A 24,922-nucleotide genomic window follows, 5' to 3' on the forward strand; every position below is an offset into this window, starting at 1 on the left:
GCCCCAACAACCATGCCATGCTCAAAATTGCTTAAATCACCTTTCCCATTCTGACATTCAGTTTGGAGTTCAGGATATTGTCTTGACCAGGACCACACCCCTAAATGCATTGAAGCAACTTAGGGATTGGTTGATTAGATAATTGCATTAATGAGAAATTGAAGAGGTGTTCCTAATAATCCTTTTTAGGTGAGTGTACAATGAACTATCTAAAAATATGGCCAGAAACCCATACTATGGTGTTTTAGGATCATTCTTTGGTAAACAAGACCCATTTCATCCACAAAAGACTCTCAGTCCCTAAACATTTGTACTGTATTTCAGGGCACTTGGTCAATGTATAGAGTGGAACAGTAGGAGACTGAAGTGACCTTTAGATAATGGACCAACAGGGAATATAGGAAAAAGGAGGAAAGATTTCTTAGTTTCAAACAACTCATTTTAGTTTATTGTTTTGGGGAAGCCGGTGTCTCCATTGAGTGGATTTTATTGAGTACTCTCTCTGTGCCTATGGAAAAACATCAGGCAAACGGTTTCCATCCGTCTAACAAGAGCTATAGCCAGTCTGACCGCTCCAAATGTGGCAGATACATCATGTAAGGATCAGTACAGAAGAGCTGCTCAGCAGAAAATGTTCACTTTTATGGAAGGGACATCATGTGTCAACATAAGAGGGAAGGAGAAAAAGCCTTGCGATAATAAGGCTCCCAATAATTCTTTCTTTTTCCAACAACCAAGCCACATAGTGTGCTGGTCTTACCTCTACATGCAATCATTGTACCAGTTTTTTATTTTCCAGGGATCGATGCTGTTCAGCTTGTATATTCATCATGTTAAAGTTCTGGTCTGTTTGTCTCTCATGCTCCAGTTCCACAGAAGGAGCTTCTTGGTTGTAAATCAGTTTAGACAAGCAGACTGTTGGCTGCGAGATATTCTTAACTGGAACATGCTCTAAACTTTGAAACACATAAGTAAAGGCATAAACCCTCACCATGAATGAAAAGGGTTTGACATATCATGAGCTGCAATGCAACAATTTTATTGTTGGACTCGTTTCCCAACAGTGTAATATGTAATTGTTAAGAGAGTTTAGAAATATCTAAAAAATAGAAGCTTTAGGAGGACGGACCTCTAATGTTTCACACACATTTTTAATATTCTGTATATGAATAATTTATTAATTCACAAAGTACACAGCATGATGAGAAACCCTCTTACTAAAAGGATTATCAAATTAAAACCCTCTTCCGATTAATAGTATACAGGAACAACACAACGCCTTGTTGATGCTTCACAGCATCGCTCTTTTTTTTTTTTCAAAGCCAGTGTGTTATAATATATGCTCTCTGAAATCTATTCCTGTTAGTAATTTGGTCTCCAGTCCCAGTTCACATCTGAACAGCGCATTGTTTGTAGTACTGAAACAAAAAAAAAGGCTCTTAGAGCTAAACCCCTTTTGATGCTAATTACAAATAAGGTCCATGCTGGCCACAATCAATCCTGTTTCCAGGCTAGGCCAGGTAGGCTTCTGCTTTGTAGCCGCAATGGTCCATCTCTCACTGAGGCCTTTCTCAAGGGTTTGCCACCTCTTCGTAGAACACCCCCTTAAAGTAGTCGGTTAGTCCTTGTTTGTCAGTGAAATGCATAAAGCAGCAGAAGGATGGTACAGATGCCAATGACTCCCCCCAGAATTAAGGAGTCCCGCCTCTTCCTCAAGTTGATCCGCTGTATTAGGTTATTGATGGCAGGGAAACGGTCTAAAGTAAAGGTCAGTTAAGGAAATTTCAGGGATATAGCAGATCGCCTTTCCTCAAAAACTGACAAGTATTTTTCAAGAAAATTAGAAGAGTCTTCAAATAAAATATATTAGAAATCTACACATTTATAGAAAACCTACTGTATATGTCCAGCATACTAGGTATACACAGATAGAGGAATTCTGAAAATTATACCGATAAGCAGATAATAAAAAAGGTTGACATTAAAATTGTCCTATTACATTTATTTTATTAGTAGTAATATGCATTTTTAAGGACTTCATTTGGACAACTTTAAAGGCAATATTTAGATTTTTTTTACACCCTCAGATTTCAGATTTTCTAATAGTTATATCTCAAATATAGCCCTATCATAACAAACCATAAATCAATGGAAAGCTTATTTATTCAGCCATCATGTATGAATCTGAATTTTTTTTAAAATTATCCTTATGATGGTTTTGCAGTCCAGGGTCACATGTAAGTAATGGATATGGTACTGATATAATCATGCAACCTTAATGCATACATGCACACAAACACTCTTTTTTGAAATCAAGGATACTGGCCAGGGTGTTGACCCTGCTCTGTATAGACTTCAACCACCCTCGCTGGGAGGTCATGTTCTCCTTGGTTGCCATGGCAATGCTGTGGACAAAAAAATAAAAACAAGAGCGGGTTTTATTGGCACTGGCTCATTACAGCAAATATGCAATGAAAGTGGTCAGATCAGTGCATCAAGGGCGTAGCAGCTGTTAGGACTGCAGACACAGGAGAAAGTCCCTCAAAGAGAGCAAACATCTCTTTCACTAGGTTTGATTTCAGACAGGAAGGCAGAAGTTGCATTAATCTAAAGCTCCAGAGACATTAGCCACACAAAGCTAGAAACCAAAAGTATGCAGAAAAGTGACCAACCATTACATATCCATTTCCCTTGACATTGCAAAAAGTGAACAACCTCAACCTTTTGGACAAATCAGAGGTTTTCCAACAGCCTTCATTTGTCCTATCCTAAAGGCATAGTTTAATCAAAACTGAAAATTCTGCTATCTACTCACACAAAAGTATTTGAGACTTACATTCTTCTGCGAATCAAGAAAAAATAAAAAATGATTTGGAAAAAAAGGTTTCTAAACTTAAATATGAAAAAATACCATAAAATGATCCATATGCGTTATACCTGGCAAAAATTATGGAATCACAACAACACAGCGTTTTTTACTTTATAGCAAATCCCTCCAGCAAAGCTGATCTGTCAACCAATATTTGAGAAAGTTGAAACCAGCTTGATGAGGAATATTGTTTTTCATTAGTGAAGTTCTGTCATAAAAGTCAGAGGAGGACCAACAAAGTACTAACTAGGTGTTTTTTTTAATTTATTTTTTATAAATAATTTCATCATTTTAGAAAAAAACGGCATCAACATTGAGTGATTCCACACTTTTTACCTCCACTTGATCCTCTACTTGGAAAGACATGCCATTAACACAAACATTTAAGTGAATTTATTTGACACACGTTTCATGAAGCTAGAATGTTAAATTCTCAAACAAAACCTTTTTGTTTTGTGCTATATGTGATTTTGTTTATATTTGCCAGGCGTTATATATTAGTTTGGTGGAAATAAGACGTGTTTATAAGAAGTAAAATTAAGTGTGAATGCACAGAAACAGTACAATTTCCTTTTTTAAAGGTGCACTATGCAGCTTTCCGTCCACTGGAGGGCGCCTATTCATAACAAATGGATAGTTTGATGACACAAAGTTTGAGCGCAGCATCTTGGGAGATGTGGTCTTCTCATCACAGCCGGTGGAAAATAGGACTCGGGCAGAAATTACGTTCATGCATGTGGTTATTAACGTTACTGTAGTCTAAAGCAGAGCAGGACCGAGTGTTATGGACCTGAGCACAGCTGCTGGAGCGATTGTTAAACAAATACCGCCTCGTGAATACCGGGACTTTTATTATGACGGGACGGGAGACAGTCACCGGTCGCCTGCACAGATCCGCTCTTCCGGTTATGATTTTGAGGTAATGCCGCTCTGTTTATCATATTAGATACATTTAAGTGTGTTTAAAACGATGTTATGACGTTACTCCGTGCGTTCAGTTGTTCACACTGCTAAGAGTAAAGCGCTCCTGCCAAATAAAAGCCTAAACCGAGGGTAGCGCAGATATGACGCAATTGACAGGCGACTCCCTCAAATGCAATGCTGAAACGTCCCTGTCCTTAGTTAAAATAGCAATTTTCTCACAATTTACAAATAGTTGGAAACATCTGGGATATTGTAGGTACTCAACTGAACAAAATATATAACACTGGCCTAGTGGTTTTTGGATATTTTACTGCAAAAATATGAAATGAAATGTAATCCTGATCCGGGGTGGACAGTGTGTGTGTGTGTGTGTGTGTGTGTGTGTGTGTGTGTGTGGGGTGGGGGGGGGGGGGGGGGGATGGTGCTTGATGTGAAGAAAGTTGAGAACCAATTATCTATTGCATTTTAATTAAGCACTGTTGCATGCTATAATAAAACTGTTGGGTCGGTCCAATACTTATTTACTTTCTTCAGCTGAGTCTTGCATTCTTGTTCCTATCGGGGTAGATTAAATTGCTGTGTGACAATACAGCTCACTCCAACTCGACCTCAGCAGATTTCTGAGTGCAAACTAATGCCCGGCACCCATTAAACTCCTGCCTGCCCAAGAAAAGCAACTTGTGTTCACCACAAGTGCTCAGGCAGACCCTACTACACCTTATCATCATTAACAGGAGATAGTATCTATCAAACCCACATAAAACAGGTGTCATCTAGAATGCGTTTGAGGGCAAACCTGTGTAGTCACCACAATTTTTAAGCAGTGTGCCACGCACTGACGATTAGTTGCCAGTAGCCAAACCCCACTCACACAAACAAGCACATTAAACAAGAAAGTGTACCCTGAAGACCACAAGGTCTCTGGTGTTTTGTACTCCCAGGAGCCCTCAGTCACGAACAAGCGTTTATTTATTTTATAGCCTGAGTTTTTCTGTGACGCTTCAAGACAGGTCCTTTATCATCTGCTAGTTCTGTTCAATCTGTACACCATGTAATCATGATGTACACATGAGCTCCTAAACTTCATATCTGTGTGTATTCTATGCATTTGTTTGATTATGCTACCTGCAAGGGTGTATCTCAAAGTCTTGCTTGTGATAGATTAAAGACATTTGGCTTATTTTAAATCATTAAAAGAGAAACATGAGCATCCACATTCTTCAGAGATCAGAACTATGATGAAACATTAAACAATGAGCTCTCATCTTGGTGGCCCCAGGCTGTGGGTACTACAAAAGGAAGATACTGATTACAAGCAGCTGATATAGCATAATTTTTTTTTGCTTGAACAAGACTGGGGTGGGGATAAAAAGAGCTGCATGGACCAATAGCCAAGTTAATTAAGCACCAGTGGCGGCTGCCAGCTGTGGGGTTCCCAAAAGTGCGCAGTGAAAGTGTAGGCTACTCTTATGCCCAGCACAGATCCGCAGTGATGGAAAGATGGCATTGTCCAATACCACAATATTCACAACCAATGCACCTCAGGAATATGGCACACTGGGAGATTCATGCACATGCCAAGCTTTACTGTTAATTTCCCTATAAAATGCTAGTTAATCTAAAAATGATTCTGTCATCAATTACCCAAAGGACAGAAAAGAAGATATTTTGAAAATGTGCTGTTGTTGTCCAAATAATGGAAATCAATGGGTTCCAATGTTGTTTTGGCCCAGGGTTATTTTCATTAACAAAAAAATATTAAAATGCATTTGATAACTGAAATAAAGCTGAAAAAAAATAAAACAGAAATATTACATGAAAATCTTAAACTGAATGAAATCATTGCCTTGGCAACTAACTGAAATATGTGCAAGTTACTAAACAAGCACTAAAATTACTAACTGGAAAATTACTGGAAAATTACTAAATTAAAATAAAATTAAAATAAATAAATAAACATTAAGAGTCTCAATCCACTTTCTGTTCTGATTAGCCGTATCAACTCAATGCAAAAACAAGGGATAGAAAGTGGTTTTTATCCCTCCATTGACTGAGATCTTTCTCCTTGAGTTAAAGGGGTCATGAACTGAGAAATCAAATTTTCCTTGATGCTTTCGAAATATAAGAGGTCATCATACTATAAGAATATCCTGTAATTTTTAGAACTGAAAACTTCCTTACTAGTCCAAATAAAAGCTTTTATTGACACCAGGCACAGCAAACGACAGTTTAAAAAAAAAAGTGGGTATCTATGACGTCAAAGGGAAGCAAGCACCACCTCTGCAGAAGAATATCAACGACTACTTCATCACTGCCTGTTTAGCCCCACTCACTGATCTGCGCATACGTGGGGTTAAACCAGATTGTACAGTGCCTGGGCTTGACAGTAATACAACATGTAAGTAACTGTGTTCATTCTAATGCCTGATCTGAAATGTAATGATTCATGTATAGTCCGATGTTCTTTGTCTGTGTCAGCAAATCCAACCAGTGACTAAATGTCAACTTGCGTCGTTTCTTGTAGTAGATTAAAATAATCTGTTATTTAACGGTGATTAAATTCTATAAAGAAAACGATCAAAGAAAGCACCCTTTGCAACCATTGGAGCAGTGTGTGCTGCAGCTGTCAAGCTGAAACAGGCCTTTGTGCAACCTGTTCTAAAAAAACCTAACTTAGATCCGACTGATTTGACAAATTTTAGATCTTATTTTGTCAAAAAAAAAAATTGTTGAAAAAGTGGTGTTTAGTCAACTACATGTTTTTCTAGAATAGAATAAGATTGGTGAACTTTATCAGTCCGGCTTTAGAAAGTATCATTCCACGGAGACAGCCCTTGTAAAAGTTTTTAATCATTTACTGCTGACTGTGGATGCTGGTGATTCAGCAGTGTTAGTTTTATTAGACCTAACTGCAGCATTTGATACAATAGATCATATGGTGCTGCTTTCATGGCTAGAAGAGTATGTAGGGTTGCAGGGCAAAGCCCTAAATTGGTTCAAATCATACTTGACTGACAGAAGCATGGTAGTACGATTTAGAGCATATACATCGAGAGCGACATCACTTATATGTGGTGTGCCTCAAGGCTCCATCCTGGCCCCCATGCTTTTTACACTTTACATGCTCCCATTGGGGGATGATTTTAGAAAACACAATATAGCATTTTACTGCTATGCGGATGATTCACAAATAAAGCTACCGTTAACTAATAATAACAGTCTACAATCTTTGATGTCTTGTCTCTCTGATATTAAAGCATTGCTGGCTTTCTTATAACTTAATAAAAACAAGACAGAGGTTGTAGTGTTCGGTCTCAGAGGAACAAAGGGAGCAGTAGAGTTGAATTTTGGCCCGCTGTCAATGAAAGTTGAAAAATGTGTTAAAACTTTGTGTTTTTATTAATACCTCTCTGAATTTAAACAAACCGATAAATTATGTTGTAAAGTCTAGCTTTTTTTTCATCTGAGAAATTTGGCAAAGACGAAATCTTGCCTGACATTTAAGAGTCTTGAAATTGCAATTCATGCTCTCATATCTTCAAGACTGGACTACTGTAATTATTTATACAGTGAGGAAAATAAGTATTTGAACACCCTGCTATTTTGCAAGTTCTCCCACTTGAAAATCATGGAGGAATCTGAAATTGTCATCGTAGGTGCATGTCCACTGTGAGATACATAATCTAAAAACAAATCCAGAAATCACAATATGTTTTTTTTTACTATTTATTTGTATGATACAGCTGCAAATAAGTATTTGAACAATACTCCACAGTACACTGTGGTCCACTCCATGATTTACATTTCTCCTAGTGCTAGAGGCTCTGTTGCCACATATTTCCAATTCGGCAGTGTCCGGGCACTCCTGTGGACACACCGGGGTCAGCGCAGAAGTCCAAGCCGTTCCACGGCCACAATGCAAGACGGAACAGCGATGCAGCCGAGACTTAGCAGCCGAGAAGCAGAACATCTCAACATCATGTCAGATGCTGATGATGCTGATGACTCTAGCCCGGTGCAAATACCTCCAATCAACCGGCAACCTCAGCCACCATGCAGTTCAATCCCGAAGGAGACCACCAGTGAGCAGCCGATACCCAGAAGAGAGAGCAGCCACAGCAAGCAAAATCAAATGTCCCTCAAACCAGAAAAAAACGCAACAATACAAACAAAAACAGCAGAGAAGTGGGGGAAAATGGCGAACAATAAACAACGTCCTCACAGTGGCTGCCAGCAATCAGCAGAAGTCCCAATTGTAGCTCTGACTGTTAGACTAGTCACAAACGTAATAAAATAAAAAATCTAAATCTAATAGTACATGGCGAACATACAACTCCAGGGTCCTCTCCACCACATTGCCATGGTTTGGAAGACCCTGCCTCGACCCATCTTCAATGCTCTAACTGAGGGAAGGAGGTTGTTCCCAAATCCCTGCAATACATGGACCTCCGCAATACTTGCTCTCCTTAATACAGTGCAGTCACCCTGTCCCATGTGCAGAAAAACACACCCAAAGCATGATGCTACCATCCCCATGCTTCACAGTAGTGATGGTGTTCTTGGGATGGTACTCATCATTCTTCTTCCTCCAAACACGTTTAGTGGAATTATGACCAAAAAGTTATATTTTGGTCTCATCTGACCACATGACTTTCTCCTATGACTCCTCTGGATCATCCAAATAGTCACTGGCAAACTTAAGATAGGCCTGGACATGTGCTGGTTTAAGCAGGGGAACCTTATGAGCCATGTATTATTTAAAACCATGACGTCTTAGTGTATTAACAACACTAACCTTGGAAACGGTGGTCCCAGCTCTTTTCAGGTCATTCACCAGCTCCTCCAGTGTAGTTCTGAGCTGATTTCTCACCTTTTTTAGGATCATTGAGACCCTAGGAGGTGTGATCTTGCATGGAGCCCCAGTACGAGGGAGATTGACAGTCATGTTTAACTTCTTCCATTTTCTAATGATTGCTCCAACAGTGGACCTTTTTTCACCAAGCTGCTTGGCAATTTCCTCGTAGCCCTTTCCAGCCTTTTGGAGGTGTACAATTTTGTCTCTAGTGTCTTTGGATAGCTCTTTGGTCTTGACCATGTTAGTAGTTGGATTCTTACTGATTGTATGGGGTGGACAGGTGTCTTTATGCAGCTAACGACCTCAAACAAATGCATCTAATTTAGGATAATAAATGGAGTGGAGGTGGACATTTTAAAGGCAGACTAACAGGTCTTTGAGGGTCAGAATTCTGGCTGATAGACAGGTGTTCAAATACTTATTTGCAGCTTTACCATACAAATAAATAGTTAAAAAAAGCATATATTGTGATATCTAGATTTTTTTTTTTTAGATTATGTCTCTCACAGTGGACATTCACATACAATGACAATTTCTGACCCCTCCATGATTTCTAAGTGGGAGAACTTGCAAAATAGCAGGGTGTTCAAATACTTATTTTCCTCACTGTATAAAGGAATTAGTCAAGGCTTGATCGTACGGCTGCAAAAGGTCCAAAATGCTGCTGTGAGATTGTTAATGAATATTAAAAAACATGAAGACATCACTCCGCAGCTAGTCTCCTTACATTGGCTTCCGGTACAGTACAGAATTGATTTTAAGTTACTTCTACTTGTATATAAATCTCTGCATGGCCTTGCACAGTCTTATTTATCAGACTTGTTAATTAAACATCAAACAGGAAGAACACTGAGATCAAGAACTCAAAATTTGCTCAAAATTCCAAGGACCAAATTAAGTCAGAAAGGGGATTGTGCATTTGCTGCAGTAGCACCTAGACTTTGGAATAGCTTACCAATGAATGTCAGGGATGCTGATTCTATACACATTTTTAAAATACAACTTAAGACACACTTGTTTTCCATGGTATATCTATTGTTGAAATAGATATAAATACATAGAGAATATTTTTTATTATGATTATTCACATCAGTGGGCATTTATACTGAACTCTCACAGCAGACACGCCCCTTAAAACAGAGCGTTCAGAGCAGAGGGCTAAAACCAGGGTAGGAAAAATGCCTTTTATTTATAAATTATGACAATTTTTATGTAAAAAGCATTCTAACATTATAAGTGCACCCCAGGAAACATCATAAAACAATGCAGTTAAAGACCCCATTAATGATCCTAGAAAGGCTATTCTTTCCAGATATTTTAGTAAAACAAATAAAAATGGAACCCAAAAAAGTGTCTGAACTGCTTTTATGAAGTTAGACTTACCTTATTGTGTCATCAATAAGTCGATCTGAGCTGCAAGGAGACAAAAAAAAAAAAAAAAAAGACGACATTTAGACAATGATAATGAGGTGAATTACCGGAGCTCTCTCTAATATTTGAGTGTCAGTGAAATAATTAGTCAATGGCAAACATGCAGTGAATGCTGATCAGTACTTCACATGAACACCAGAATTATTTACTTCAACAAATATGATAAAGGATTAAATAAGCATTACAATAATTAAAACAAAACTGTTATCAGTATTGTTCATTGTCTACATACAAAAACTACAAGGCAAAAATTTGTTGTGGACTCTTAAATACCACATCCATACGTCTTTGAACATTTACCAAATCTGTTAACAATGGGCATAGTTAAAATAGCTAAACCAGTTAATCATAAGGTGGTGTCCACAACCTTTTTTTTTTCTCTCCACACAATGTAATAAATACAGCATACAAAAGTAGCTGTAATTCTGCTTTAGAAATTAAGTATTAAGATTCATAGATTATCAATGCAGTTATCGCCCTGAAAAGACAATTCTGTAGTGTGTGATAAAAAAATAATTTTTCAGGAATAATTCTTCAATCTTGCATTAATATCTATGCTGGAATGTCTCATACCCCTACCACAGCCATTTTTCTCCCCGAAAAGGAGCTGCAGGCTTGCAGGGTGGGAATGAAATTCTATGCTTGCTCAAAATCACATCTTCCGTCAATTTAGATGACAAAGTCTGAGGGCCAGCAAGACCTCAGGGGAAAGAAAGTCCTCAATTCCCAGACAAATGGTTTTCGGTGTGACAGAGAGCTCCAATTTTGATTACACGAGCAAAAATGAGATTGCAAGTTCTTCCTTTGACGCCTGTGAACTCTCTCTCTGTCTGTCTGCATGGTTTGAGAAATCTGGCATACACAAACAGCAGCTGGGACAATAGAGTCTAATGGTCCATATGCTATTCAGCCCCACTACTGCAGAATAGTCTTCACAGATACATAAACGTGCATCTTGGTATCTTGTAAATACTTTGAGGAGGAAAGGTGCACCAAAACTGACGTGATAAGCTACATTCTGTCAAAGGGCTGTCGTCTTAAGAGCTTATGGCTTTTCCTTTGATTGAACAAAAAGCCAAAACTGCATTGTCAAAGATAAAGTATGTGAATTCTTGGCTAGACTAATCAGTATAAATTGTCCCAGTGGGTGCTTATGGTGCTGATTTTGCAGTTTAAATTGCAATTAGCAGGCCAAATATTTAGCATCCTGTGGCATTTGACCAAACAGGTTCCTTTATTCATGATCTGCATTTCATCCTGATAAATAATGGATGGCCTCCTTAAGACTCATTAATCTACATCATCTGCATCAGACATATATCCACTTGGTTGCCTACAAAGAAAATTACATTTATAGGAAATAAATCAGAATAAAATCAATGAATCTAAAGATTAAAATTAGTGAGAGGACAAAAGTCTAAAATTCTAGCAAATGTAGTCTTGTCTCCCCATTAAGCCTCATCCATTTCTAACTCAACAGCAAGGCTATTAGTTCAATTACATTAGCTAGCATCACACATGACTGCCAGTCTGAAAATTACAGTGATACAATTTAGCACATTTAGATCTGGTTTGCTGGCACACACATCTGTACTTTAGGGTCTATTTTATTTTGCACATGAAGTTCCAATTGTCTAAAAGCTGAAAGTTAAGATGGGGTACACACTACTACCATTCAAAAGTTTTGATATTTAGTATGATATTTTAATATTTAGTCTCTTATGCTCACCATAGCTGCATTTATTTGTTTAAAAATACAACAAAAACAATGCTATAAAACATTATTACAATTTAAAATAACTTAATATATGTTAAAATGCAATTTATTCCTGTGATAGCAGCACAGATTTTTTTTTACAGCCATTACTCCAGTTTTATATGTCACATGATCCTTGAGAAACCATTCTAATATGCTGATTTGGGGGCTCTACAAACAGTTCTTCTTATTATTAATGTTGAAAACAGCTATTTTAAGCTTAAATCTTAATGTTATGCAAATTAATATATTTGTTTTAAAACTGTAATACATTTTTGTCAGGATCCTTTGATGAATAGAACGTTCAAAATAACAGCATTTTTTGGTAACATTATAAATGCATATACTGACTTTTGATCAATTGAATCCATGCTGAATTAAAGTATTTATTTTATTTTTTTTAAATCTTACTGAGCCCAAATTTTTGAACAGTAGTGTGTATTATTATAACTTTTTATTTTTTTAATGATTCACTATTAAGCTCAGAAATGACATACTGAACAGTATTGTTTGGCAATGAAGCTTTACCTACAACAACCCCCCAGCCCCCTTTTACAAGAATACTCAAGAGACATGTAAAAGGCTTGCTGTGTAGACCTATCCCACAGCTCCCAATAACCAACCCCTACGGACACGGACACACACGGACACACACGGACACACGGACACACACGGACACACACACACACACAGACACACACACACACACACACACACAGACACACACACACACACACACACACACACACACACACACACACACACACACACACACACACACACACACACACACACACACACACACACACACACACACACACACACACACACACACACACACACACACACACACACCCGCAGAGCCCCCTTGAGGCTCGTGTTTCAAGAAGTGCTCATTGCAAACAATGTACTCAGCATTTTATTTGCCAATTAGAATTGATATAGTTTCAGAGAAAAGAAGCAACACAAATTAAGTAAGACCAAGTTACTAAATAATAGTCTCTATGGTGAAAGTATAAACTTGAACGAATCTGACCACCAGATATAACTATCCTTGAGAAAGCACCTGTTTACAATAAAGGAAAACCTGTGTGTGTTAGAATGCACAACATATTTTGACCAGAACATCATGAGTTGCTAATAAGGCATGCATTTCAATTCCTGTCAGAGCATTTGAATGTGTTTTTAAACCATTCAAGCGCAAGAAGACGTGACATGCAACTCGTATTATTAAGTCGAAAATACTGAGTATTAATTTTGCCGTCAGCAGCTGCTCACGCAATGTTGTCATGACAACCGGTACACAACATTCACTTCAGGAGGTTTACCTTCCTGTTAGTTTATCATATACCTTATTGAAAAGATGAGTCGCGTTTGTTTCTATTGAGCCTGATTTCTCAAAATGGTGCATTGTGTGCTTATCCTGGCTACCATGACAACAGCGTGAGTTATAGTAAGCATGAGCGTCTGCTTACAGGTCGCACATCACAGGAACACGCTAAAAGCATTTTGACTGAATAAAACGGTTTCTTTCTTGTAAAACCTTTTAGTATGCCTCCTGAACACTTTCCATATATGGCACGCGTCTCAGTGTATCATTGCCAGGGATGCAAACACATGTCTGGTCAAAAAAGAGAGAGGTAACTCAAATGCGTGATACTTTTTTATCTTTTTTTGTAAAGTTTTAGCCTACTCGCCATTTATTGTCATTATTAATAAAAAATTTCAAGGTGAACTATCCCTTCAAGTGAATGTAAACAATTGAAAAAGAAAATGCGCATGTACCAGTACACTGGAACTGTGCATTAGACATTAAAGCGACCTAATAAACTAGCAGCCTAATAAACCTGCTGCCAACTGTGTCACTGATTTTAATCAAACAACAAAAGGCTTAACTTTTGTAACTTTAATAAGGATTCATCTATATTTTATAAAGAAAATAATAACATTTGATTTCAATTTCTATAACTGAACTTTCAATTGTATTTGTGCTACTATTCATTTGTTTTTGTTCTTATTTTATCACTGACTGTTTACTTGTTTTTAATAATGTTTGAAATGTATATTAGTTAGTCTAGTTGTTTTTATTGTGGTATTTTTGTTTAAATCCTAGGCAAAAGTTACTTAAGTGTTCTAAAGGCTGTTAAATTTCTGTTCATGGCGCTCAGCTACAAGTGCGCTTTGCAAAAAGACACAGAATAAATATGATTGATACCTAAATGTTGGATTTTTTTTTAATACCTTATTAGAAGCAAAACGATAGGGAAAAGATAAGCAGATTTAGAATTGATAGAATACAGAAGCAACAACAGATATTGTAACTTCAATTCTAGTTTGCCTAAGCTAACGTCTAATGGGCCTGGAAAAATGCTAACCTTTAACCTAAAATAAAAGTCATTTTAAATTAATCTTTGAATCTATTTAACATTAATATATGCAAACACATGCAGCACACCACTGGTCTGCACCGACACAGCCTTTTTAAGGCAAGCCATTTTCTGAGTTGCTTAATGGGTTCAGGCACCATATTGATGCATTTAAATTTGTGTTGGAAATGTGCTTAAACACCACAGCTTAAGCTTTAACGCTGACTACAGTTAGGACCTACAATTTATGATTAAAAAAACAACAATACTTTAAACAATTTACTGCTCACTGAAATATTGCATATCAATGAAACGAATAAGGAAAAATATAAATCTTAAAGAACATTTTGCATATGGCAATAATTGTAAAAGCTTTTTATGTGTATCCATTAAGAATAAGTCAGGACACTATTCATGAGACTGCCTTGACTAGCAAAAATGTGAAAAACTTTAGAAGCATAATTGTTGCTAGAGTAAATAAGTTCATAGTTTACTGTTCTTTTCTGTGAATTTTTCAGAATTTAAAATTCTGGTTTATGATGCATGTTATTAAATTCTTCTAAGCTTTTTACTAATATATATACAGAAGATGAAAAATGTCTATCAAAAAACACACATGTAGCACACCTGTATGGAGCCGGGGATAGCTGACAGAGTAATTGGGGTGACCGCATTTATTTTACCCTTCTGTCACCGGGCTTGTGCTATAAAATGCGCATTGCTGCTGCATCTGGGGAGGGGTGTCAAGGTCCAATACTTGCTGTTATTATAGGCTGAGACAAGCTCAAGCTGAAGGATTTACTGTAGTTCTTTATCGGCTCAGAAGCAGATAGGAAAGATGTCAGGATCTGGTGCAATGTATGACAAACTAAAGCTCCACTGGTAAAGAAAACTACCCCAAACACCCGGTTTACACATGGTTTTAAAGGTTTTAGTTCACCAAAAAATTAGTAATTAATTTCTCACCCTCATGTTGTTCCAAACCCGTAAAGACCTTTGTTCTTTTTCGGAAAACAAATTAAGATATTTTTGATAAAATCCGAGAGCTTTCTGACCACCCCATAGACAGCTACACAATTACCACTTTAAGGCCCAGAAAGGTAGTTAAGACATTGTTAAAATAGTCCACGTGACTATAGGGGTTCAACCTTAATGTTATGAAGCATACGTCGTTGAGCTCAAGTGAACAGCGTCGGAGACTGACACAGAAGAGAAGAAACTGTTAAATAAAGTTGTTTGGGTTTTTTTGTGCACAAAAAGTATTCTTGTCGCTTTATAACATTTAGGTTGAACCACTGTAGTCACAAGGACTATTTTAACATTAATTTACTACCTTTCTATGGGGGTCAGAAAGCTCTTGGATTTCTTCAAAAATATCTTAATTTGTGTTCCAGGGATGAACAAAGGTCTTATGGATTTGGAATGCATTAGATGGGTAATTAATAGGGGTGTGACAAGACACTGAGCTCACAAAACAAGATTTTTTACATAGTATTTTTAAGAAATCCTCAATGATGAAATACATGAGTAGAAAAATAGACTGCAGGTGCATTTTAAATAATTTAACTCAGCATCTTGTAATGAATGTCATTTCAGTTCTACTTTCAGAGTATAAATTATCATATGCAGTAAAATAAAATATAATACAATACAAATATAATATAAAAGCACTGTAGAAGGCTTTTCTTTGCAAAAACTCAACTGTCTGGCTTCTTTTCTGTATGACTGTTTCTTCAGACCTTAGAAGTGCACGATTTAAGAGATTCTTTTGACCACCTAACTGAACTCCTTTCCACAAATTCATCACAGATAATAAGGGCAAACAATAAGGGCAACCCTAATTATAGTAATATCTCAATATTTAACATGCAAATAGAGACCGAATTGTTCTTAAAGCATGATACAGCCCTAAGAGATGGTTATTAAAACTACACCGCCCATCCAACCAGATAGATTTTATATTGGGAGATATTTGCATGCATATTCAGGGAGACGCTTTCAAAAAGCAGTGTATTGAAAATCACATTTATATGCGTGCTCGCATTTATTTACTTTCGCTTTCAATTTCACGATCACACGTACTCTGTGTATAGGGAGCAGTGATGCCTAATGTGCATTTTACCAGACATATTTGCTGCGCAACGAATCCTCCACCACGGTGCTGTCAGTCATCTCGCTGTCAGTCATCATACGTCACGTATGAGCTGGATGGAACTAAATTTACCGTTATCTACCTGAATCAAATTGTACCTGAATCAAATTGTTTTTATTTCTATAAAAAGCAAAACGACAGTGTAGGCGCAATGTAGCGGTGGCATATTCTATCATAACTTCACCCTTACACTCCATCATGGCAATATCATGCGAGACAACTTTTCACCTCTACGAGAAATATCATCACATTTTAATCTTGAAAGATCTCATGGCGAGAGATCTCGTCACACCCCTAGTAATTTATGAATATTGGCTGGACTATCCCTTTAACTCTTTGCCAGCCAAACACAGAATTTTCCGTTATTTGTGAGAAAAAGCTTTGAGGCCAAAAATTGAATTTTGTGTAGGTGCTAGGGGGCGCTATTACGCATCTTCTGAACGAGTACTGAATCTCCTGATCAAAACACACACGAGTAAGAAGCAGTAAAACAAGTGATTGCATGTAATCATATGCATATGTAAAATAACGTGATCATCAACATTAAACATCATAGAAATCAAAACTATCTAATATTACTGAATGAAATGTGGACCCAGGACAAGCTACAAGAATTTACAAGCATTAAGGGTGTTAATGGACTCAATCTACTCCATTTGTGTTTGATCATCGCTCTGAATCTGATCAGGAAACATTCTTTCACAAAAACGTGATTTTTTTTCAGGTTTTTGTTCAAAATGTTGCAGTTTTTTTCCAAAACTTTTGCTCTCGGGGTCCCCCTACAGTTGGGAAAAAATAATGTCCTCAACTACTGTCATAAGCTCTGTCATCCTACAAGAGGGGATGCCATCGCGCATGCATTTGTTGACATGACAACCCTGATAGCCCTGAACTAGTAATGCACGGGTCGTCTCATAACCCGCAGACCCCATATGTCTATTTAATGGTCGCGGGTGCGGGGCGGGTTGTAAAAATATATACAGTGGTGCGGGGCGGGCCAAATAACTTCATAAAAGTGGCCCCGCGGGTTGGTGCAGCACTAACAGATCCCCTGAACACTATAGGAAGAGTTCACATGCAGGTGTTCTTCTGGCGGCGCGTGTGAAATGTCTTCATCCCAGGTACAGTCAGTGGCATATAGTTCAGCATGTCATATGAATATAATTTCATGGGTTTTATTTTTTTCAAACGCCAAATAATCACGATGCTCACGTTTACAAGCCAGCGTCATTATAGTAGTCTATTGGTTAGCGTTTTACAGAATCTATATGATACTTCAGTTCAATGTTTGAGTGGTAGGTAATCACCATAACAAGCATGACAGCATCGGTCGGGCACGCCTCCTTCAGCTCACGCCAACGAGCAAACGCTGGTCCAATGTTGATCCTCGTCCTGCCTTTAATCACATCACTTTTTCGTTTCCTCTTATTGCTTTCCTCCAACAAAACCTTTTCTTTCTTATTTGTCTGTTCTGCTTCGGACATGACTATATTATCCGACGAACAAAGTTGGGCTCGCACGTCCTAATTTAAGGAAGTGTGGGTGTTGGTGGAAGTGACGTATATGCCGTAAAGCAGTCGAATTTTGTAGTTCTTTTTTCTCGGGTTCCTACCCGAAACCCAAAGTTTAAAAGTACGATTAAAAACGATACAGACCACGTCAAGCTATGGCAGACGTGTCATTCAACCTATTGTAAGTCGATTTATCATCACAAGAGTCTTGAAAATATATTATGAAGGTTGAAAAGTTACCTAGTGCTGCTTTAAACTTACCCATATTCAAGTGTTAGTAAAAAATTAATGCAAGAAGCTAGAATAAAACATTATTTTTAAAAGACGAGGGTCAGCTCTTCCTTTTGATATATTGCATGCTCAGATATTCACAAAAATAATCTATGGGCTATTCAACTTTTTTATAAATACTGGCGGGGAAAGAGTTAAGATGCACTTTGGTCGATCATATCACAAGTAGATGAGGCAGACAAATACCTGTTCACACCTGGTATTTTAATCAATCTCTTTTGTCCACTTTTAATAACTTCAGTTCTCACTGAACTGCATCAGTGCAATTAAAGGCAATGTGCATCTGGCACCCATACACTGAAAAAATCTAGTAATGCATTCTGTTCCAGCTACAGCACCAGTCAAAAGTTTGGACAAAGTGAGTCAATCTTTAATAGCAAAGCATCATTACTATTGATCAATTATTTTTTTTAATTCTGAACCACTCCAACCCAAAAATGTTGACATTACTGCACTGTTGGTGTTATGGACATGAACAATACAATTATGTGTTATTTTTAATAGTTTTGTAGTTTTCAAATGTGTCTATTTTCAACACTAGAATAACAATGAAATAATCAAAACAAAAAATATCAAATACAAATATGTGAATTACAGGGACCAAAAATGTTAAATGAAAAATGTTTTATATTATATTATAATACATCAATTATAAAATATAGAATGATATTAAAAATGAGAATCCTGAAAAAATTATCCTGGCTTTCGCAAAATAATAAGCAACACAAATGTTTTTAACATTGACAATCATAAGAAATGTTTGAGCACAAAGCACAAATGAGCATATCAGAATGATTTCTGAAAAATCATGTGACACTGCAGACTGGAGTAAAATTCAGCTTTTGCCATCAAAGAAATAAGTTCCATTTAAAAAAAAATTTAAACAGTTATTTTAAACTGTAATTCACAATATATCTTTTTCACAATATTACAGTTTTTACTGTATTTGTGATCAAATAAATTCAGACTTGGGGAGCAAATGACAGTTATCCCAAACTTTTAAATGGTAGTGTATGTACAATCTATATCTCTTTACAAAGTATATTTCAAACATTTAAAAATAAGTTCAGCATAGATCAAAGGCTTTTGAAGATCATGAGCAAATTCTAGTGTGTCCAAGCTTTTGACTGGTAGTGCACATCCATTGAATGCAAAGCTTGTGATTACAGGTTAGACGGTAGGGTGATGAACTCCAGAAAGGATAGCCCATGGCCCACTTACAACCTGGCAGCTGCTGTCATTGAGGCTGGAAAGAGGTTGGAAGTCCCGCCCTCTAAAGACCTGCTCTAAAAACCAGAAGCGAGGCACTGGACATTTACCATGGCTTTAAATTGGGAACTGCACATAAACGAGTCCTTGTAATCAGTCATGAAGCCATCCTCTCTCTTTTTCCCTAAAACTGGCGGACAGAGAAATCTTGCTGGCTCATCAGAAAAACTGCCTCATTGTTATTGGCCGACCTATGCGAGGAAAGATTTATACCCCAGCTCCACAGAGCTGACAAGAGGAGAGTGAGAAAGACATCTGAGCCCTTAGCTGGTGAGCTCCATCTGCTGGATGATCCTTAAACTCATGGAAATACAGGTGGAGAATAGAGCTGCATGATTCTAGATAAAATGAGCATCACATGATTCTGAAGGGAAAAAAAGAATTAGACTAAACAAAATAACATACAAATCTCTGACAAAATGTTAATTGAATTAGTCTACTTAAAACATATGTTAATTTGAATGGAGTTAATGTCCCATTCATAAAGACATTTGTGAAAATATCTTTAAAACAAATGATTCAAATGACAAACACTTTTTTTATTACTTTGGTTTAAACAGTTTCACATCCCAAATGTCAGTGGAGCGTGAGCAGCATATCATTAAAAAAGAGGGTTCACATCAGAAGCGTGACGGCCGACCCTCTCATTCATTAACATGGGCTTGTGATGCTTGGGATGTGAAACAGGCGTAAAAAAAATGCGTAATTGTTGTCGTAAGATTGTGTGGGTGTTTGAATGTTTGAATCGAGATTGTGATCTTTTGACGATTAAGTGTGCAGCTCTGTTCTCAGTATCCATTAACACCATGAGTGTTTTAGACTTATTAAGCCTCAAGGTAATTTGTTCTTTGCTAAACTACTTTCATCATTAGTAGGATGTGTTTTATTGTTTTTGGTGGAAGAGTCATCATAATGAGAGAGTGAGAGAGAAAGGGAGTCCTCCTGTAGATAAGCTAATGGACTGTATCTGTACGGGCACAACTCAAATGCATTTCCAATGCAATAAATAAATGGACATCTTGGAAACACTACAATGCTCAGATCCCAAGTGTCCACCTCAAGTACAATACTAATTTCCTACAATATGATAACAGCTTTAAAAATGGAATCAAGGGATTCCAAGGGATAATGTAATTGTATTTAAAAGTCTTAAGAAGTCAGCAGAGAACAGATCAGCAACCAATAGGCAATACTGAAGGGTAAATGCCCGCAAAGCCAAAACAAAGAGAGGAATACTATGATACAAATTTTAGGTTACACTTTAAGGCGTATTTGTTTCAATGTAATTAGAGATACATTGAGTGATATTATTAACAACATGCACGAGGGATCCACCAATACCACTTTTTCCAGAACAATTCTGTTACCAGTACATAAAATTTTGCATCAAGGACTGATACATTTGCTATTTTTTAAATATTGGGTTACATTGTTGGAGCTTCTGCTACTTCCACTGTTCTATTGCTCTATTGTATTTTATCTTTAATGTAATATAACGGTGAATATTTATAGCTGCTCCAGCAGAGCTAAAGGCTAAGGATTTTTTCTACTGTGGTTAACATTTTTAGATACCAGTGAAACTTTTAAGGTAGCCTTCTGAAATTGAAACAAGTAATCAAATGTAAAATAACACTGGATATTCTTCAATGTTTAAAATAAAATTTTGATAGTTAGAAAAGTTATTCAGTCAAGATTTTTTTTTTGGATTAACATTAAGGAAATTTATGAGCTGCAAGTATCTAGTATACTGTTACACACCTTTCTCAACTGTTTATGTTTACATAAAAAGACTATGATACCAACAATGATTCTTGTCGGTAGTGCATTTTTACAATCAATTTAGTAGGCTCGTGCTCTGCCTGGGAGTCTGCTTTCTGGGCGCGCACTTCAGATGTTTGGTTACAGAAAACTTGGTGAAAATGCCATGTGATTACTGTGCCACTTTCCTGTAATAATGTAAGGAAGCATTCTTTATACATAAATAATGTAAAATTTGTTTTTACTAGAGATGCAACGATTGCAATTTTCTTGGCTGATTCCGATTTTAGATTTTTTTGTAAGTGACCTGACGAAACCAATTATTGCAGATTCCGATTTTCTTATACTTCTTGAACAATGATTGACAGCATATATAAACAAAAATCTACAACACATGTATTAAAGGAGTAATGGAATATAATTACAGCATTTTTTTATTAAGATACAGCATTTATGCATCTGTGTTTATACTAAATGTATTTACTGTTTTTATACAAATCTCATAGAAACCATAGTTACATTTTACCATGGTATTGAGGTGCTAATATGCATGGTTATGTGTGGTTATTATGGTCTAAATATACACTACTATGGAAGACCAATGGTTAATTTGAATAAAGCTCAGTCAAAATATAAAATTGTGTTTCAATTTTGACAGATGTTACCATTTTGTTCATTATCATACGCAAACCAACTCAAGTTACTGCCAAATGTGCATTTCCAAGAGACAAAACATTAATATTATTAATATTGCAGCTTGCACTGCAAACTGTGCCACAGGTACGTGCCATCAATGTCATGCAACAAAAACCTGTTTCATGACTTAAAACAATATCTCCCGTTAGAACATGCCAAAACTCTTTTTAGCATTATAGAAAAAGAAGAAATTCTTTTTTCTATTTTAGATTTATTTATTTTGATTAGATAAATCAAATAACTGGAAAAATAACTGGAAAAGTGTAAAGAACAAAAAAGTGTTCCCCATGGTAATGGTCAATATCGAATCTTAAATCCCAAGAATCCATCTTTAAGCTAATCCTTTTTTTTTCAGTTGATGAATGAGCAGAACACTGTAATGCACCTCCCATCCAATAATTGCAATAAGCATTGTGCTCTGTTTGATATGAAACAAAGCAAACAAAAAGTAAAATTTTGGTGCGCTTTAATGTGGCTTCATAGATCGCTATAGTAGCAGCGTTGACCACACGTGAATTGTTCATCTCTTCCGCTTTACTACTAGTTACAGCATGAAAAAAAAAGACCATCAGAAGGTATGCTGAAAGATACAGTACAACTTATCATCTGTATCATGTCTCATGTAATTGCTTAATCAGTATTTAAACCATGGAAAGAGGTAAAAATAAGTTAAAGGAGTGGTTGCATGCGATTTCACTTTTTTAACTTTTCACACTAGTTAGTGTGTAATTTTGCTACTTGAGCATAAACAGCATCTGCAAAGTTACAGCGATGAAAGTTCACTGCAATCGGATTTTATTGTCTTTTAAAGTTATGGCAGTTTATTGCCAACAAAAATGGCCAGTTTGGACTACAACAAGTTTCTTCCCGGGTTGGTGACATCATAAACCCTTGCTAGTCACTGCAGATGTGACTTCTGCCCGTAATGTTAAGGGCTGTGGTGTTTTTCCGGACAACCTGGGCTTGGCACTTCAGCCAATAAAAATACATGAAACTACATTTGGCCAATCTAAGACCATTGCGTTTTTCGGAGGGATGGGCTTCATAGAAGCAGGAAGTAAACGAGCCGTTCAAAGGACAGTGGATACAGTGGTGTGGAATAAAGAAAAAATATAGGAAAAATATTTTGACTGTTCTTTATGTATTTAATGTATGTTTCAATAGATCTGTGATGTTGTCATGACAGACAATTTAAATGTAATGCATACATTTAAAAGCTGAAATATAAGCATGTCATAAAAACTATAATAAAAATTTGTGTTTAATTTAAATGAAAGTATCCTATACAAATCAGTTCATTTGAACCTTTAATATTATAATGATGTACCAACTAGTATATTTTAGAGCAATAGTTAAGAGATTTTCCTTGTGGAAATTTGCTATGTTATGTACGTAATAGTTAATCGATATTAATCTAATCTAATTTGCTAGTTTGTGAATCAAAATAGAACTGAATTGTGAAATGTGATAATCCTTATTACATACGTTTTAATTAATTGTTCCAATAGTACAAACTGCTAGTATTGATTATTATAGTATAATACCTATAAATGCACACAGCAAAATAAAAATGGCACTTTATGTCAAAAAGTTTGCAACGCCACATGCATATTAAATTCTGAATATGACTTTCAAAGGCTCGTTAACCTGCTGGCTGCATCTGATATGAGTGGAGATGGGCCAAATCTCACACAGGTATGACTGCAGAGTCCTTCTGTCCACACACACACACACCCACACACCCACACACACACACCCACACACCCACACACCCACACACCCACACACAGAGCTGTGAGTGAAAATCAAGCCTCCCTGATTGCCCTGTGTCTGTGTCCCAAGAAAGAAATATGCTCAGCACTTCAGATTTAGAGATTTGCAAAGGGAGCAAGAGTGACATGACACATTTCAAATATTAGAAAGTTACAGTTATTGAAATCACAGAACCAGTACGTATCACAACACATGCTTCTTTTGTATTTAATGTGCAAGCAAGTAAAATGCATACATTTACATACTGTATAGAACATTAAAACTGGTTAGTACGCATTCCAATTCTCTATCTTTATGAAAGAAAAAGATGACGGTTTAGATAATCTTGGATCATCTTGGACAGGGTTTAGTTAAGTCTGTGTATTTTGTGTATTACACAAGACAGCTGTGAAAGAGGAGCTGACCTGTGTAATTGCTTTAAGTCTGTTCTGGACATAAACAAGAATAATACATCAAACATTTCCAGTAAAATTCTAATGGATCCAGAGTAGCTGCTCTTCACCATTAGATGCATTTCAGGCAGTGTTCCTGCCATACACACCATATCAGAACAAAAGTACCACCAGGCCTGAGGCTTACTATGGGAATATTCTTGCTTAATATAATCTGATCAACTCGGGCAAACTGCTGAGCTGAGAAGCCTTGTTGCTATACGCCATTTTGTCTGTCAAGCTTAAGTCCATCAAGCTTTACAAAACTGGCGGACACATAATTTTTTGCAAAATGTTGTTTCCTTTCATCCATAACTCTATCTACAGTTAAACATCTGTTTAATAAATGCAAATGGGCTTTTTCTAAGATACATGTTCATCTTTTGACTGCATAATATGAAAAACAAGCATGCTAAATAAACTACTGTTGAACCTCCAGTTTCAACAGCTCTAACAAGTAATAAATAATGTGACATGCAGCCAAACTTAATGGGTTAGTTGACCCAAAAATTAAAAAAATTGTCATTATTTACTCACCCTCATGATGTTAAAGAAAAAATAAGACTTTCGTTCATCTACGAAACACTACTTTGAAAATCAATCAGTACCTTCAAAATGTTCATAGAGATCTTAAAACTAATCCATATGAATGGATTAAGGGGCTAAATCTACATTTTCTAAAGAGACTGGATTGTTTTATATGAACAGATTGAATTTTGAATTTATTAAAATATCTTGATTTTTGTTTAGAAGATAAAAGTTTTACGGGTTTGAAATGACATGAGGGTAAATAATGACAATTTTCATTTTCCAGTTTGCTTCTCCAGACTCCAGGTACAT

The 24,922-nt window shown here is 36.6% G+C and overlaps 1 protein-coding gene across 2 annotated transcripts in view; it reads right to left on the reverse strand.

Annotated features, from left to right (window-relative positions):
• Positions 1 to 417: 417 nt before the first annotated feature.
• gosr1 (golgi SNAP receptor complex member 1) overlaps positions 418 to 24,922 on the reverse strand; it is a 46,934-nt gene continuing 22,429 nt past the window's right edge. For both annotated transcript variants that reach the window (XM_067450653.1, XM_067450652.1), the window contains exons 7-9: positions 10,032 to 10,061; positions 2,323 to 2,405; positions 418 to 1,757 (exon numbers count right to left, since the gene is read on the reverse strand). In XM_067450653.1, the coding sequence (XP_067306754.1) occupies positions 1,633 to 1,757; positions 2,323 to 2,405; positions 10,032 to 10,061 (238 nt within the window). In that variant the 3' untranslated portion in view covers positions 418 to 1,632. The remainder of the gene's footprint in view (positions 1,758 to 2,322; positions 2,406 to 10,031; positions 10,062 to 24,922) is intronic.

Source organism: Pseudorasbora parva, chromosome 8 (genome assembly GCF_024679245.1).
Source record: "Pseudorasbora parva isolate DD20220531a chromosome 8, ASM2467924v1, whole genome shotgun sequence".
Taxonomy (NCBI): Eukaryota; Metazoa; Chordata; class Actinopteri; order Cypriniformes; family Gobionidae; genus Pseudorasbora; species Pseudorasbora parva.